Raw genomic sequence first — 18,111 nt, forward strand, 5'->3', positions numbered from 1 at the left:
CAATCTACTTTAGAGAAGATTTGCATCAAATTTACACGGCAGTGTTTGTTTAACCGGATAGGCTGCAAAATGTAAGGATGCAGTTTATAGAAAATTGAATTTAATTGTAGTTAAAATGTCTTTACAGGCTAGTTTCCTTAAAACAAAAACAAACAAAAAAACAAATCCAGCAGCAGTTATCATTTACCGTGTTTATTGAAAAGGACAATACAATCTTGCTTGTGCCTTTCAAACTACATTAATGTAGAACATTGGCAATGAATTATAATGGTGAGAATACCTAAAAGTTGTTTGAAATTGTGAATATTAAGAAATGCATCACCAAATTCTCATGAATTAGTGCTCGTGTTGGCACTTTATATACAGTCATCATAAAACAGCATTATACTGTTATTATAATACATACATCTTCTAGACTCCAATGCGTTTCCAGAACTACAATAAAAAAAAAAAGAAGAAAAAAAAAGCCATACATTCTTGTCCCCACACATCCAGATATGAAAGTCTTGCATATTGGCTATTGTGTCAAAATAAAACACACAAAACTCATCTACCTTCTTCCATGAAAGGACTTTTTAACACTATACAATTCTGAATACATTACAATAAGGTAGTGTGATGAGGGTTGATGGAAATTAACCCAATCCAGTGGAATTAATGTTTCTAGATCAGGAAAATGCCATTTAATTTGGCAATAATATAAAGTGTTACATAATCAAAACATGTGATTAACATGCAGAAATGACAAGTATCGAAACAGACCCATTTTATTTGTCTTATTACATTACAAGGCGTGTGCCTGTGTAAACGGCGAGACCCAGTACACATTGACTTCAGAAGTAGTCCAACATTTAAGTATCAAAATGTCATCTTAGGTCTCCACCACGTTGGCGCAATAAACTCAACTCAAATTATGTTTAATTGTGTTGGCACCTTTGTGCACCAGACTCCATTTTGTAAACTCAATGAAGCTTTGCTAACTGGCGAGATCTTTTATAAACACAGTCATCATTTCCTTCAAAACTGTGTGCCACATTACAAGCAACGTCAGGGGATTTAGCGGGAGCTTAAGTCTTAGCGTCTGGCAGCTGTATGTGGCCTATGGCAAGCACCATCATATTATCAGTAGAAGACTTAAAAGACTGCCAGAGCAGAATTGTGAGATCCGACTTGAGCTTTATGTCATCTTCATCAATAGGTTCAATGCATGCTTCGACAACATAGAAAAAAAATCCCACTTATGTTTGCACCGTTGTTGTTGTTTTTTTGGAATGCTGCGGACATTCACCTATAACACTTAAAACATACTTCAATGCATGTGCAAAACAATCTATAGAAATTTAAATAAAGACACAGGCCGTGGCCAAATTTTATAGGAAATTTTGCCTGCTTGCATTTTGAGTGCTTTGCATATTCAAACACTGGCATTAGTTGGATGACAAACATTATGCAAAGAAGCAAGGAAGAAGTAGAATAATGATGCAGGGTTGTGTTTTTTTTGCAATGTACCCCTTTACAATGTTGTGCATGAAAATGATTTGAAAATGCGTTTCATTTAGATGTGTGTTTTAGTCTGACATCTTTCAAAGCACCAAATTAGATTAAAGCACAAAGCAAATGCAGCAATCAAGCTGAAAGAAAATATGACAAGCAAAAGTAATTCATTTGAACAACAATCCCCTCAATTTTCATTTGAACTAAATAACCTCAGGGTCCAAATGTGTTCAATATTTATTTACAAGACCTTATCAGTTGTTATTTCAGCATTCAAGCAAAGCAACGGCGCTTTAGGGTACACTGTAGACCCGAGTGTAAATCACCTGTTCCATACTCTATGATGCACAATATGACCTACACTCACACCACACGCTTTTGCTTTGCTAGCATGCATGTTTGCCAATGTCAGTTTAGCTCAAATGAAAGATGGGTGGTAAATAATTTTCTTCCATTTTGCACTTAATTGCCACTTTTGAAATGTGATTACACTTAACTCGTACTTTGACTGACCCTCAGACAGAATGAAACCCCAGGAAGCACATTTTCAAACATTTTGCAGCACAACGGAATGTGCAACAAGTCCAAGGAGGTGAAGTGATATTACAAAGTGACTATACAGTATGTACAACGGAAGTATTAGGAACTCAGCAAGGTCCATGAACAACTGGCTGACGACCCATACAGACTAGTTAAAAGCAGTTGGTAAAGCCTTGTAACATGAGAGTTCACACTCCGGCAGATGTAGGAAGGCAATCAGTGAGAAGATGCTTCTAATCCACATATCTTCTTGGTAAGTATCACATAATACTCATTGTATGAACTGATATAAACAGGTTTGGCTTCACAAAATATATGCAGATCAAATAACCGTTCTCACAATACAAAGGAATTTACCCAACATCTGTGTCACATCATCGCACAAAACCATACAGTATACACCGACAATAACCTCTTGTCCATAATGAAGATGTCTGAGTTTTGTCAGACTAATAGAGGAAAAATGGGGGCCGGAGGACCATATGAAATGATCTCTTTGGATACACCAAATACTTTCAAAGGCAAGCAAGGTTCAATAGCCTTGTTAGTGTACTGTATATGATTACACATTTCAGAATGATGTATTTCAAAGCCAACCAGAATACATTCATTAACAAGAGATTTTGGCTTCAAGTCCAAAAGGAGCTCACATACCTTCAGATAAAGCAACTACGTTCGCAGCAGCAGTAAAAAGTAGTACATAAACTGTTTCCGCAAGGTGTAACATTCATGACGAACTTAAATTAACAAGTGTTTTCTGACTGTCGACGTTCCAAACATCCAGTGTAAGCACTCAGCTGTGATTTGGTATCATACAGTGTAAAGGTCAAATATCGTATAAGACTGAAAAGTAATTACAAAAAATATATATAAATACCAGAAATAATACCAGCAAAAGGACCAAAGTGGATCATCATCTGACAACGAAGTTTGATAGGACATTTAAAATGTGTGTTACTATGATAATACAAAGCGTGTTTAACACTGTACTCAAAGCTCCTTTCCATTATATAGGAATAAACAATTGAAAATGTAAACCAAAGCATCCGTTTGATTGTTGAACATCTAGCTCAAGCACAGGTATATTGGCCTCTTTTTGAGCTTAACCTTTAAGTAGTCATTTTAGTACCAGCAGTGCGATCCAAAAGCTGCCCCTGTATCTCAATCAGCTTTCGTTTACTAGGAACCGCTAAATTCACAGAATGAATGACTTTAACATGGAAACAACAACACATGCTGTTAGGACATTAGCATCACAGATTGAGGAGACATATGCGAGGACATGAAACTGTGAAATGAGGACAGTTAGCTTCTGACCGAGGCTGTCAAACAGTTATTTGTGACCTGAATGACACTCTTTGGCTGCTTACCTCCAACAATTAAGGACTGATCATCATTAGTACTCAGTGATCTGGTCAGACATTTTTATATCTTACTGTATATGAATGTTAGAATTTGGACTGTTTTGATGTTACCAAAAAACAACAACATCTGAGGCACAGTACATAATTAATTTGTGACTAGGTAATCAGAAAGATATTAATGCCGATGGTTAATTACAAGTAAAACTGTATTGGTAAGACCTTAATATGTGAATACTTAAAAATGAGATTTATTTTATTTTATTTGTACTAACTATACAGTGTTAATACAGTAGAAAGGGTAGTGAGGGAGGGGGTATTGGGCTACAGTAGCGTTTTTACCATAAAGTACCTTACAAAAATGATGTGAAACATCTGTAAATAAAGATTTTTCAGCATGTATCCATATGTGCAGCTATAGGTACCATTAATACAATCTTCAGCAAAAAAACGGTATTTGAAGGAGATGAAGGCTGGAACACAGACCTCCAGGCTTTTCCAGTCAATCAAATCAATATTAAGAGACGAGTTTGACTCAAAAGATGTGATTAAATGTAAACAAGAACATACCCAGCAGAATATAAAGCAAGAGACTCAAGTTATGATTATTGCACTTAAAAGTCAGTAAAATGATCACGTTCAGTGAGTGACTGAGACCCTCGGTTCGAGATACTTAAATGATAGTCGTCACAAATAAAATAAAGAAAAAAAAGTCAGTAACTGATAACAGCAATGTACGTTTGTTCATTTTCAGAAAAAAAGAAATCCCATGACTCAGTAGGCAAGAGAGAAACCAGACTCCCAGATACTCCAGCAGCTTCGTACCGTTAACTGTCATCCAGTCTTTTTAAGAATACCCATGAATCACTCAGGCTATTGGGGAGGAGAGCAGAGTTCATCCAGATCTGTAGCACAGAAGAGCTTGGGAACAAAGCGGATGCTGCCGCCGCTGAATGTGTTCTCATAGCCCAGGTGGCCAGTTTGAGACTTGTGTATGTGTAAGACTGAGTGTATACACAGAAACTACAGCTCCATCTTAGCAACCACTTGACCACCGTCTTTCAGCAAACTGCACACAACTGCCACTACACCATCTGGTAAACACGAAGTTGGCTGCATTTGCACCATAACAGCTTCTGGGCAGATGATGGCAGCTGGTTGTGCAACAGAACCTCCGTGGGTTCACAAGTGCATACAAATCTAGCTAAACCTAACAATTTTTCAAAAAATATGGATTTGATCTGACACGAATCAATCGATGCTGATCCTGTTTAACTACCTAAAAACGCACCGCAGCAAGTATTCATAAAGTAATTTGAAAATGTAAAATATAGGAATGCTAAACTGAGAGGGCAAAATACCTGTGTACTAAAATAATCAAAACATTGAAAAAAGCATATAAAAACTACATCCCTTGACTAAAAGTGTTCTAAAGCAAAGACATAAAACAATCAGAAATTTGGCTTTGATCAATCCCGTTCCCGATTATTTTACCACATGATATTGATGCATGCTAAACCCTCATTAGTAACTCTTTAATCCTGCGTCTTTCTTTCTACTTTTTAGAAAGTTTACCCGCCTTCTTTTTTGGCTCATACGGTGTCCGTAGAATGCTCGGCGTCTCCTCCATGACGCGCACAAGTAGGTTATCGATGTAGTCTTCCAGCTCCCTGATGTGGGCGTCTTTCTTTTTCACCACTTCTTTCTGCTTGATGAGTTCCTGCACAACTTCCTCAAAGGACAAGTTGCTGTAGGCGGCCACGCTTTCCTGTTTCACCTCCTGAAATTGGGAAACATATAATATATAAATATAAAATAAATGCTCTATTAACCCCAGCAGATTTTCAGGTTACATGCTCCATAATCACCATATTTTTGCACAGACACGGACATAGATCCTTGTAAAAGTAGACTCAAATGGTTGAATTATCTTCGACTGTTAAATGACAGCATCTGATAACAGAAGCAAGAGTAAAGATACCCTTTAAGTTTGCTCACAATGTGACTGAGAAAATACACTAATTAGACGTGTTGGCCTAATGTGACATAAACCATCATGTGTTTCTCTCTTGTTCTCTGTTGCTACTAAAAGCTAATTGAGAGTTGTTAGGATGAGACTGTTCACAAAAGGGATTTGGCGGGGAGAGAATACCAGGCTGCATATTTCTGCAATTAAAAGGTCAGGCTAATAAATACCAAAATAAGGATGCAACCCAAGCCCAGCTTTGCATTTTGAGGACAACCTATTTGGATAGAGCAGTGTGGTACGGTATGTGCAGATCATATTGCGCGGGTACGAGAGGAGCTGTAATCGTTTTTAATGAGGGACCACTTTATCGCTTCAGTGCTGGGCATCCTCCCCCGAACGGATAGAGCAGCAAAGCCTTCACCCTGTTTAAAATACCACACTTATCAGCTTCCACTCCCATGCACCATTCAAGCCTCTACTGCTGGGCAAAGACAATGCAGAAAGAGCTGGAGCGGGACTGCTTACCAGGTATCTTATCGCTTCTAACAGCATAGAGGCTACTGTGGGGCGACACAAACCAAAATGAAATATTTGCCAGCGAGATTAAATGTCCAATGTAAGGAGGGTTTCAAGAACAGATCTTGGTAACCTATTCCTCACACAAAACACAAAAAAAGGCATCTCACTGAAAGATACTGCACTTAAGTCCATCTGAGAGGAAATAAGAGAAGGGACAGCCATATGGATGTTAGTTTCATTTACAAGCATGTGTGCGTGCACGTGCTCTCACACACATACACAGACACACGCAGCATAATAATCAGGAGCTTTAGTGGCTGGTGACAAAGGCCCGGAAATGACCATGAATTGGCAAAGTAATGGTGACCATTTTTCTGCGATCAGTAGTGAGGAGAAGATAAGGCGCACACTTGGCATTCTCCAGTTGTGTCATTACAGTTTCTAATGAGCTCAGCTTTGAGAATCTAAAAGCTCAGTCCTTTGAAATCTCTCACTGCCCCACCCACCCACCCCCTCCCCCCTACGTGTGGTTAATTAGGGCCTTGAAGCGGAGGAAATGGGAGCTGCCATTTCTGCAAGGCACTGCGGCATGTAGAGGGGCACATGTGTGGATACCGACAGCCCTCAACACCCACAAAGAAAGGTGAGGAAAGCTATTATCAGCGTTCTCTTTCTCATTTAGGCATCACTTCAGCTACTGCTCCCTCAGAAATACCAAATATGCTGCGCAATAGTCTGCAAATTTGACTTTGCAAAAGAATTAAAACATCATGTACAAATAACGTACTAATCATTAAAAAGAAAAACTAAATACATTTCTATGGCTTTTTTCAACAAAAATCTCCAATTATGGAATAAGCGCAACACACCACTACGACTGACCTTACAGACCGAAATTTCACACCACTTCAAATTACGATCAGATCAGATGTGATGACCGATGTGTGCAGCTGCTAATTAGTTGAATGGCACATCCAAATTTTCAGAGGCCTCGGAGATCACTGTCACCAGCTGCCACGTCAAATGAAAGTTAGAGTTCTCAATTAAAAATCTGCATGACACTACACAGGAAGTAAGGACACCGTTGCAACTGCTGGGGTCAGCTCTTGTCTTCTTTCATCTCAATCATTGTCAGGCAAAACCGACAACGTGCAATTTCACCTGACCATCTTTTCATTGCTTTTACAAGAAGGGTTGTGCTGCCTGTCTTACCTTTTTCTTGCCGTGGATGTCCTTCTTCTTATGGCCAAACGTGATGTCTTCATTTCCTGTTAACTTTTTATCGCTGCGAAGCAAATCACAGAGAAAGTCAGTATTCACACGAAGGCGTTGCAGTAAAGAGTTTGGGTATAATAATCACCACCTCACTAATACAGACCTCTATAAATTGGGATATTAATGTTGACTGACATAGCTTATCAAGAAATAAGAAATGCATTGTGGCACTTTTTTTTTGCTACAACTATGAATACGTTTATCAATAAATAATATACTTGAAACCACCTTTTTGTATGCCTGCACCACATTGTAAGTGACCAACGAGCTACTGTATGACAAAGGCAGCAGTAAAGATGATGGACTAGTGCCTACAGAGATAAGTGGTTAATTGGGTGGTCTATCTGTGCAGAGGATCTCATTACCATAGCTCAGAGGGCTCTGTTATCAAGCCCAGGCTCTCTAAAGAGCCACTAATGACACCTTCCACTCTGATAATCCAGAATTTAGCCACAGCGCTAACCAACTCTTTAAGTAACACAGGAAATATTCTGAAATAAATTCTGATTCTGAATCTGAAATCTATTTCTGATTCTGAAATAGATGTAACCGGCTCGGTGGAAATGTTTAAACAACAATACTTGACAACAGAATGAGAGAAACAGAGAGAGAACGGGGGTCCATCATATAGTAGATTTCAATCAACAAAGTATTCAAAACGTTATGGGAATGCTGTAACCAATATCCTGTAGTACCAGTGGTTGTCCCATGGGGTAGCAAGGTCCTGTTTTGGGATTGTGAGATGATTTATGGAATATGATGAAAAACATACAGGAGTGATATGCTACAAATGTAAAAGAAGCTCTGCTGTACAGGTGCTGAATGCAGATTCTAGCCACATGGAAGAAGGCTAAATTCAAGGCATGGAAGAAATGGCTATTTCAGTGGAACATATTAGGAAGTTAGTTATCAAGTTGTTTCTTAGTCGCACAGTCTCAAACAGCTGATATTGTTTAAATACACCACCAAACCAAAGAACTGCAGCCGTTTGTCTCATAAATGTTTGTTGATGTGAGATGGACAAATCAAAAGAAAGGCAACTTTAAATATACGTGAGCATTTGTTGTACATGTATGTTAACCAGAGAGAGGGACATTTACAGAAGGTGCTCCCTCATGAGAAAGGATTCTAGATTTCTAAATTAGGCACTCTAAGCCCAAGAGGGATAAATGAGGAATTGGATTTTAAGCCATTTTTTTTGTAACATCTTCTGGATTATATTTGTTCTTAAAGAACAGACGTAGTTGAGAACAAATGAAAATGTCCTTAAGGGGTGGGTGTGTTGAGGGCCACTGCAGATTGACTTTAAACTGAGTTAGGGTGAGTCGTATGAAGAGATGAAAGAGATCTAATTAAGCTCTGTTTTGAAGAATATGCTCCTCTGTATTGAATATTCAACATTTTAACCATTGATTGATTATTATGAAAGACTGTGTATGCTAAATTATTTTCTAAAAAAGGTGGCTGTAATATCATAGGTTTTGTATTTATGGTCATTTATATCTCTCTTGTAAAAACAGTAATAACTGTATATTGTTTAAGTATTTTTTTTAATATCTGGTATCAATAGTGATTTATATATGATATCTCTCTCTCTCTCTCTCTGATTAAACTGTAAAACTAGACAATGCTGATCAAATATAAACCAAGATTCTCTTACTGTTTTGCCTATTTCTCGCCTCAAATGTTTTCAGAAACATATTTTGGTGCCCTCTTTGGGAGTAATATGAGATGTCTCCGTTTTCTCCGATGTCTCCGGTCATGTAGTACCATTTTCAAAAATGTTTGCGCCATTCTACTGCATAGACAGTGGAATTCTATGAACAAAAAACAAACTACCTGGCTTTGTAGTTGGAGATAAACGGGTTAGTGTCTGCTTGCGAGTCTCCACTAAAGGGGTTGGGGGAACGCAGATCTCCAGAGCTGCCCGAACGCCCACCGTTGTTGGTCTTGCGGCCTTCCTTCTTTCCTGTCACGCGTTCCAGTAGGCTGACCTTCTCCTTTTTCTCCTTCCGCTCTGCCCGGTCCCACAGCTGCCCGTGCTCCCCCTCAAATGGGTTGCGGTTGCGTGGGAGCGTGGCATACTTCTGTGGCAGGGTGTCAGTGATATCAGTGAAAGGGTCACTGTGTGCCTTGCCGTCCTGGTAGCCTGGCACCTCGCTCTGGGAACGCCTGTGAGGGCCGCCTGTACTCCCGGGAAGAGAAACCAAAAGCAGTACATCAACTTATGACGTACGTATCTATGCACATCACTATCTGTGACAGAATTTGGAATGATCTAATCTGGCTTGGCCAATACCACTGATCTGGTCATTAAAATGGTTACATTCAAAACATGATCAATAGTTGCTTTCTGTTCCTAAACCCTTTTTTACAGAAATAATAAAAGGAAGCTGTAAAATTCACCACTTTGTGTTGTGTAGTATTTAGTCAAGTTACTTATGTTATTTTCCAAGTTGGTCTTGTGGCTCTTCCAACTAATACCACACCACAAAAGAAACATTTCACTGGGAGCAGAAAGGACAGCTTGTTATATTATTTATACCCTCCAAATCTACAACTGCATCCCTCCTACTTTGGATAAGTTTTCCTCCTCTGCATGCCAATCTGAATAACCACAAAGACGCTTGATAAAGTCAAAATGATCATAACGGTAACTGCCTCAGATAGCTGTGCAGTGGAGATCGGACAGTCAAGATGGAGCAGGCAGTGAAAGTTAATTATTATTATTATTATTATTAAGTACATTTAGAGACCAACAGTTAAGTCAATGGTCATGACTATCAGACAGTTCTGATAGATGCAGCTTCCCCTGGCAATAGAATGAAGTTTACTGATTCAGCACAAAGTGATCACATTGCATCCCATCGATTATCAAATAACATGGTTGCTAATCATTACCTGACATGAAAACTGACATCACCAGATAAAGATTTTAAGTGATCAATAAAGACGTTTAAGTTAGACATTTAAGGCCCATTCTTATCCATCCTTCAGCCTATTTGGTTGCTGCACAATGCAGGACCGTATACGTGAGAAGCCAATGGCGTTTTAGCAAAATCGTGAATATTGTGGCATTAGCTACAGCAACTAATGTACAGAGGAGGCAAATGGGAGGCCAAAGTTTTACTGCTTAGCAACAGATATCAATAAAGCGCTAATTGATATGAACGACCTACATAACTATCTGGTTTAGTTAAGGTTTATAAACCTTATACTGTAAATATATTTATAAATCCCTATAGCTGTGACTTCTATCGACCTCCACTGATGGCCACTAGAAATTGCAACAGCATCCCATGTTAAGAGTAAGGCAGTCACACAAGAAGAATAAGATCATTTAGACCAGGTAGATAACTAAAACATTGTGTTAGGAGACACCATCCATACCACAATGCAAAATAGTATCATTATAACACTGCTCTGTCATTTTAGTGACCAGTCTGTTGATTGTGCCACTGTTCTCCATCCTTGAAAATGAATATGTATGTATAATGAATATGAGAAGTTAGCAATGACTTACTGATCACCAGTGACTTCACTTGGTAAGAAACGTGATTGGTGTGTATATATATATATATATATATATATATATATATATATATATATAAATAAATAAATAAATAAGAGATGGTCCGATACAATTTTTTGCTTCCCGATACCGATTCTGATACCTGTACCGATCCGAAACCAGTGTGTCATATATTTTATTATGTTTTAACAACTGTATACTACTATCCCTGTATGGATGTGATATTATTTCTATCTTTGTTGTCAGCCTGGCTCAGGTTTAACTCGTTGTGAAACATGAACAAACACAAACAATGAACGCCACAGAACTCTTTTTTTTTAATCCAGTTTGACGGTCAGTTATAACAGAAAAAGAACATAAATAAAACTACTTTAATGTAGATTTTCTTTAGGGCTTTATTACGTGGTATCGGATCGGTGCATAAACTCCAGTACTTCCCGATACCAGTGTTTTGAGGCAGTATCGGAGCCGATACAGATACTGGTATCAGAACATCTCTAATATATATATATATATATATATATATATATATATATATATATATATATATATATATATATATATATATATATATATATATATATATATATATATATAAACTATCTAGTCCCTGCAGACATGTGCCAAGCAGCAAGAAAAGCTTACCTTTGAAATAAAGAAAACTATGTTTTTAACTGCAATATTCAAACAAACTGCTGCAACAAATCTAAAAAAATAAATAAATAGAAGCTTTGGTCCTCACCACTCTCTTCTATGGAGTTCATGGAATCCAGTTTGGGCCGAAAGTGAGTCCCAATGAGATCTGACATAGAATGGGCTGCAGAGAGTTTATGGGCCCCAGTGAGTAGTGGTCTCTTGGCCTTTATTTCAGGCTGGGGTTGTGGTTCTGGGGCGAAGGACTGACGGTTAGGCTCGGAGTCGCACATGGCAGAGCGAGGCAGGATGGCGGACGACGTGTCACTAAAGCCGCCGTCATGTTTGCGACCCTTCATTTTGTCCTTCAGTTTGGAAAAAGGCGAGCGGGGCTTTTCCTTCATGGAGAGGTCAAACATGCTGGCCGTCATGTTGTTCCTTATGAACTGGATGCTTACTTGAATGCGGCCTCGTTCTTTCCTCTTCTTCCCCGGCTTGGACTCCAAGGAATACCAGCTAAAAATGAGAGTGGAAGCTTAGGCTGAGCAAATTCAATGAGACAATATATATAAAAAGAGCAGGATTTATGAAAATCTCCTGAGTTGATTACACGTAACAACATAATTCAGAAAGACAGGTATACAAAGTCTGAATGTGGTGAAAGTCTTTACACTATCAAACAATACGACAAAAGGAGAGAAAAAATAGCCCACATTCTTTCTAATGTGCTCTACCTACTTATTTGTGGACATCACTGAAAAGGCTAATTTGAGCAGACTAATCCAAAAGCTACACGCAAATGCAGGGGCTTAAATCGTTTGAACTTCTTTTGACACAAGTGAGAATACAATTTATCATTCAGAGGATAGACATTATTCTTTGCAAACTGAACATAAGAAATAGCCTGCTGCTGAATAATATGGACCATTTCAGGCTGCTTTTGGTCTCCTATTTGTTTAACCTCTCTGCTTTTTTCAACTGGAAGTAATGGGATTCATGCCTTCACTCTGAGCGAAATAAAGTGGCATTTGCACAAATCTGGCCTTTGTTCAGAAATGCAACGACAAGCAATTGGGAAATTGCAAAGCCACGTCGCAGGGCAGCCCAACCGTTCATACATGCTAATGAGACATATCCTCTGTGTTATAGGGCTTGTGACAAAGCCAGCCTCAGGATGAAACAACTCTCTGGGAAATGCTATGGGTGTATTCTAAACTGTGGTCACATCAGTACTGAATATGCGTTTGCACTCACGCACCTCATGGTGCAGTTTGATCAATACAATTAATTGTTCTAAGTCAAGACATATTTGCACAACTTGGTTTTGTTCTCATATAATTACTGATACTTTTTTTATATGGAGATTTGTAGTATCCCTTGAATTCCAGCATGAAATCAGATATCAGTTCAATCCAAAAAAAAAAAGGTGTTGGTATTGGCTTTTTAAAAACCGCAGCTGTTGAGCGCTATTCTAAACCGTCTAGCTCGTGGCTAAGGATCCCAGTCATGAAAGGCCTTGCTGGGTCCGATTCCCAGGCTGTGCGCCGTGCTCATTCTGATCAGCAGCCACAGCATGCCGCTGCCGTGGGGCCGGGGCTGCACCTCACGTGTGTCTCAAGGCCAAGATAAACCTCCCAGTGCTTGGAACCACAATCCTCCCACTCGGGCCTGGACCGCTGGGAAACTCCTCACAATCAACAAACACAGGTGTGCGATAATTATGGGCTGCCTACTCAGATATCAAGACGGGCTTTCCTCCCCAATATGTCAGTTCAAAAACATTGCGGATGGGCTGCGGTGAACACAGACCCACTGTGGAGTGTGGATATAGTATCGAGGGTCCCGGCGTCATTGTCAAGTATGCCTGCAGTGTGGGATTAGGCCAACAAGCAACGTGAGCATATCCATTACAGAACCTCTGCTAAATAAAAGTGCACAGCCTCGAGGTGCATCGGCTCAGGCCCCTAAAACAAATAAAACCCATCCACACTGATTATAACATATTGTGATTCTCCCAACTGATGGGCAAAGAGGAAGTGTGCTAATGTCTTTCTACGTTGAAATGTGCAGTGAGCTAATTAACACCAGACCCAGTTTGGTTATTCTGTTCCCGTTTGCTTAATGTGGGGTTAAAATACACGTGTGTGTGTGTGTGTGTGTGTGTGTGTGTGCGTGTGTGCTGAACTTGTAAGGGCCAATACCCTAAAGTTCAGCCTAATATAATACGATAGTTATGTATTGTAACTCCAGATTCTATGAGTATAGGCGCAGCCCTCTAAGGCTAAGCCTTAGCCTTAGAGGGCGAAGCCTATACGAAATAGAACTTAAAGCTATGATGGTATGTTGGTTTAATTTATTCTATCTTTATGGATGATCTACTCAAACCTTTTATACCGAAATTTCACAAGAGGACAAACCTTAACCAAAAATGCACTAGGCATTGTGCAGGAAAACAGCCTCGACAAGTTACCTGTTAATGAAAGGGTTGACGCACTGAGACAGACACCCACTATTGGCAATCAATATCAGGCCTATAGGCAATCTAGAGTCTCCACTTCACCTGACTTGCATTCAATTTGGGCTGAGGAAGGCCTCAGGAGCATTCAGACAAAATTAAAACACATGGAGAATTAAGTAAACTCTACACTGGCCAACAGGCCAAGATTCAAACCCAGATCTCTTTGGATGTGAAGAAAAGGTCATACTCCATTCTCACCTTTGAAAACAATTGTATGTATAGGAGTGACTTACAATACATGTTTAGCCAGCTCTACTAGTTTCAATAAGGCCAACTGCTGCTCACCATGTCAGTGATTAAGCTAAAACATAATCTCTCAACAATGTAGGCAGGCAAATTCATTGGTAAGCCTCAAACAATAGAGGGTCATTAAGATGGAAAAGTTCAACCTGTGCTCTCTAACTGAGCACAAACATACTACATTGTCTGAAATAGTTGTGTTAGATAGTTTAAAACTGAAGAAGAAAAAATCTGGTGTTTCTGTTAGACTAGTTCACCTACTGTAAAAAAAAGAAAAAAGTCTGCTCTTTAAATTAAAAACACCTCTAATAAAATGTGTTTCTGAAAAAACTGCTTAAAGAGACTATAGTACAATGTAATAGTATTTAAATCATGTGGTGTACAGGAGTTAGGTCATGAACTTAATTGAGAAAAGAGCACAGAATATAACACACAAAACATTGGTATTACGTGTAGCCTTACATGGCAATAACACATGTAGAAAATGTGACAAATAACTATTTTAGTCCATCCATGCTGTAATCCGCATATGACCGGAATAATGGTTCTGCAAATATTTTCCACTTCCTCTCAAATGTCCAGTCCTCACCAGCAGCACATCGATGCATGACTGTGAGCTGGAGATGCAAAGTATGTGAATGCTATAAAAGTATTGCATATAAAAGAGCTCAAATACTGTACATGTGATGTTAAATACGGATACTACTCATGAGACAACTCAACTCAATTTAGTGTCATCCAAATACAACAGACTCATCCCAGTCAATTACGTCACAAACTAATGCAGAAGATTATAAGCTACTTCCTTATACTTTCCTACTTATGAGGTATACATGAAGCTACAAAAAGGTACTTTAGTGTTCCATCCTTCACATATTAATTAGAACATTGTCAAAGTATTCTCTTGTTAGGATAATACTGTGGCTCTAAGTTGTTTTGCAACATTTAGTGGGTGTACTATTGTCAACTAATGGCATTGCAATGACAGATGGATGACTTATGGTATCACACTGGTTGCCTTAAATTTATTTTTGATTTTCACTGATTCACTTTATGCTAAATAAAACGGAGCAAATATTTTCTCATTTTGGATTGGTGGTTTACACATTTTAATAGGTGTACACACCTGAAATAATTCGCTTGAAACCTACGGCAGCAGAGTAAAACAGTAATCAATGCAAATTTAAATGAATGACTTGAAAAATAATGCGCTTTGAGATGAGATCTTGGACTTCACATCCAATATATAATACTTACTCAGTTTTCTTCCGTTGCTTGTTATCAAAGATTTCATTAAGGTTGATGGACCTTTGACCCAGGAACTTGTCCATCCCAACCAAGGACCGATGCATCACTATAAGGCAGAGTTCATATACTTCTGGGTTGCCCTCCAAAAGTAAACCAGGTAATTCAAAGGAGGCTTCCTCTTTCCAGACAGGGGTAAGTGTCTTCTCTGCCACCGATGTTGAGTACTTTTCTTTGCCCAGCTGGATGATAGTGTAGGCATCATTGGTGCCATTTTTGCCCTTGGGCTGTAAACCGGTTGCTTGAAGAACAGTGGCTTGGACATGGGTTGGAAACCACTTTTGAGACTGCTCGCCCAGTGACATCATCAGCACTGGTTATCAACTGAAAGCCATTCAAAACAAACTAAATGATAATTTATGTAGTTAGTGTGATAGCAAAACGCAAAAAACTAAAACACAATTCACTATAGTTTGTTGTCCATGTCGGTACAGTCTATGTGCCTACAGTTGCAATCATTACAAGCAATGACAAGTCTGACAAACTGAGCAAGCCTCATCTTGTCAAATTACAGATGTCCAAGCCACTGTTGAGTCATCTGGAATAAAACACAAAAAAAAAACAGAACAGCATCAGCGTCTTTCCCAGAACCATAACATGACTCATGTGGGTGTACAGGGAACATTGATATTAAGCCAGCTAATGGTTTTCAGACAATTTTAATAACTGTCACTTGCACCAACATGTGATATTGAAGTAATTACAAGAAATATATAGACTAAAACAGAAGTTAAAAATTGTGCTATATGGTTTTCCACAGTACATATAAATAGATCTCCCTACACTGGAGTAACAAGAAACTGATTATCTCATACAATGACACATTTTGGTGCTGGTTCATTGTTCACCAATTTAGTGACTGACTCAGTATGGTGTGATTGTTTCATATATATATATATATATATATATATATATTACCTCCAAATTAATCTCATTTGAATACAGGGCTTCAGACTGAGCATAAGAAAATGTACCCATAGTCAAGTAAAACGACCATGAGTGGTGTCAAAGTGTCTTTTTCACTAGCTTTGAGCAGCTCCAGGTCTTATTTCTACATGTCTCATCTCTAAAGTCTGTGTCTCTGTTGTTCAACTGGAAATAAGACTGTGTTTCATTCACAAATTTAACGTTACAAGAAAACAAGAAAACTCTATTAGAGTGGATTTGGACAGGTTTGCCAAAACAAACTGAGCTGTTATTCCTCTGACTACTAAGGTCTACGTCATACTTTAAAGCAACTTTAAACACTACGAAGCAATATTGACTTATGGAGTTTACATGGAGCTTTACTATTAGCTAGTTGTTACATTCTGTTAGGGCTGCAGGATAACGTTAGCAATATACGGCTAGCTACTGAGCTAGCAAGCACACAGAGCATCACACACAGCCGCTTACCTCGGGGTCATTTTCATCGACACTAAAAGGACATTCAGCACTTCAGGTCAGCAGAGACTGGCTTCACAAATACATTCATGTGATGTTTCCTGAGGAATATGCCAGCTAATGTTAGTTGTTGTTGTTGTTGTTGTTGTTATTGCTGTTATTGCTGTTATTGCTGCTGCTGCTGCTCCTGCTGCTCCTGCTGCTGCTGCTGTTGCTATCCATTGCTTTTCACTTCTGTTTGTCGGCTAGCGGGGAGCTTACTTCCTAGTCTGACGTCACTTCCATCTCACCCCGGTGGAAGTTCAAGCATTAAAAAAAACAGTGGCGGTCGCACGCGCTCACGCATATACGCTCGCGCACTACAAACTGTGGCTACTAAGGTTTTAAAATGTAGATAAGAAACTTAAACAATTGTGATAAATACTGAAGTATGTGTAAAAATCAAGAAATACAGAAAAGAAAAGAAACACGAAAAAAGAAGAACAAATGATGTGTTCCGCTCAACCTTGTTGAGTTGCTGTACAGGTAAGCACGAGAGGCCATATAAGTTAGACTATTTTAACCAATGATTTTCACAAACACACACTTCCCTTTAAGATATCGTTATGTATATGTGTGTGTGTGTGTGTGTGTGTGTGTGTGTGTGTGTGTGTGTGTGTGTGTGTGTGTACGTGCGTACGTGCGCGTGCGTGCGTGCGTGCGCGTGTGTGTGTGTGTGTGTGTGTCGGGGGATGCACTTTACTTCAGAGAGGTAAATCATACAAACATGGGAAGTGCTTTTGTCTCATGAGTGGGACATGGAGGTTCAGATAAGGGGTTCACTTGAATGAACACAGACATGCTTGTCACCCCACTTGACAAGTGCATCTTAACCAAACACACCTGCCTAGTTTGGTTTTATCATGCTGCCGCAACCAATGCAGTGTGTACACGCCACTGGCCCGAGGCTCCGGCTGGGCCATCCATCAAACTGAGATTATTTCACTTATCTAGAGTACATCTCTGAATGAAATGCTAAGGCTTAGTGAAATATTAGGCTGTACAAAAATGTGAGTCAGGTAGCATTTAATACATTTGAGGATCTTACCCTCATGTTTTCCATTAACTGTTGGTATAAACATTAGGTGAATAATTACAGTACAATGTCAATTTGTAACTGTAGCTATAAAATTATGTGGCAAAAATGTAGGCTGTAGATATCACAGTTGGTGTTTAAAATTGGGTGTGAGGCTCAGCTATAATTAATTGGTAAAGTAAAAACTTCTTCTCACCAGACAATTATTTTAACCAGTATTTAACCAAAGAAATCATTTATATAAAATGTAATGACAATACATTTACA

The 18,111-nt window shown here is 38.9% G+C and overlaps 1 protein-coding gene across 1 annotated transcript; it reads right to left on the reverse strand.

Annotated features, from left to right (window-relative positions):
- Positions 1 to 572: 572 nt before the first annotated feature.
- Positions 573 to 16,972, reverse strand: rab11fip2 (RAB11 family interacting protein 2 (class I)). The gene is made up of 6 exons (XM_078272623.1): positions 16,782 to 16,972; positions 15,339 to 15,924; positions 11,433 to 11,839; positions 8,998 to 9,343; positions 7,096 to 7,168; positions 573 to 5,175 (listed from the first exon to the last, which is right to left on the reverse strand). Exons 2-6 carry the CDS (start codon positions 15,692 to 15,694, stop codon positions 4,951 to 4,953), a joined length of 1,407 nt encoding a protein of 468 aa, XP_078128749.1. The 5' UTR covers positions 15,695 to 15,924; positions 16,782 to 16,972; the 3' UTR covers positions 573 to 4,950.
- Between the last annotated feature and the right edge of the window lie 1,139 nt (positions 16,973 to 18,111).

Source organism: Sander vitreus, chromosome 17 (genome assembly GCF_031162955.1).
Source record: "Sander vitreus isolate 19-12246 chromosome 17, sanVit1, whole genome shotgun sequence".
Classification (NCBI taxonomy): Eukaryota; Metazoa; Chordata; class Actinopteri; order Perciformes; family Percidae; genus Sander; species Sander vitreus.

Coding starts and splice junctions, on each gene's coding strand:
- rab11fip2 (XM_078272623.1), bottom strand. CDS start 15,694: ATGATGTCACTGGGCGAGCAGTCTCAAAAGTGGTTTCCAACCCATGTC. Junction 9,344..11,432: donor GAACTCCATAGAAGAGAGTG/GTGAGGACCAAA, acceptor CCGGGAGTACAG/GCGGCCCTCACAGGCGTTCC. Junction 7,169..8,997: donor ATCTCCAACTACAAAGCCAG/GTAGTTTGTTTT, acceptor TTTGCTTCGCAG/CGATAAAAAGTTAACAGGAA.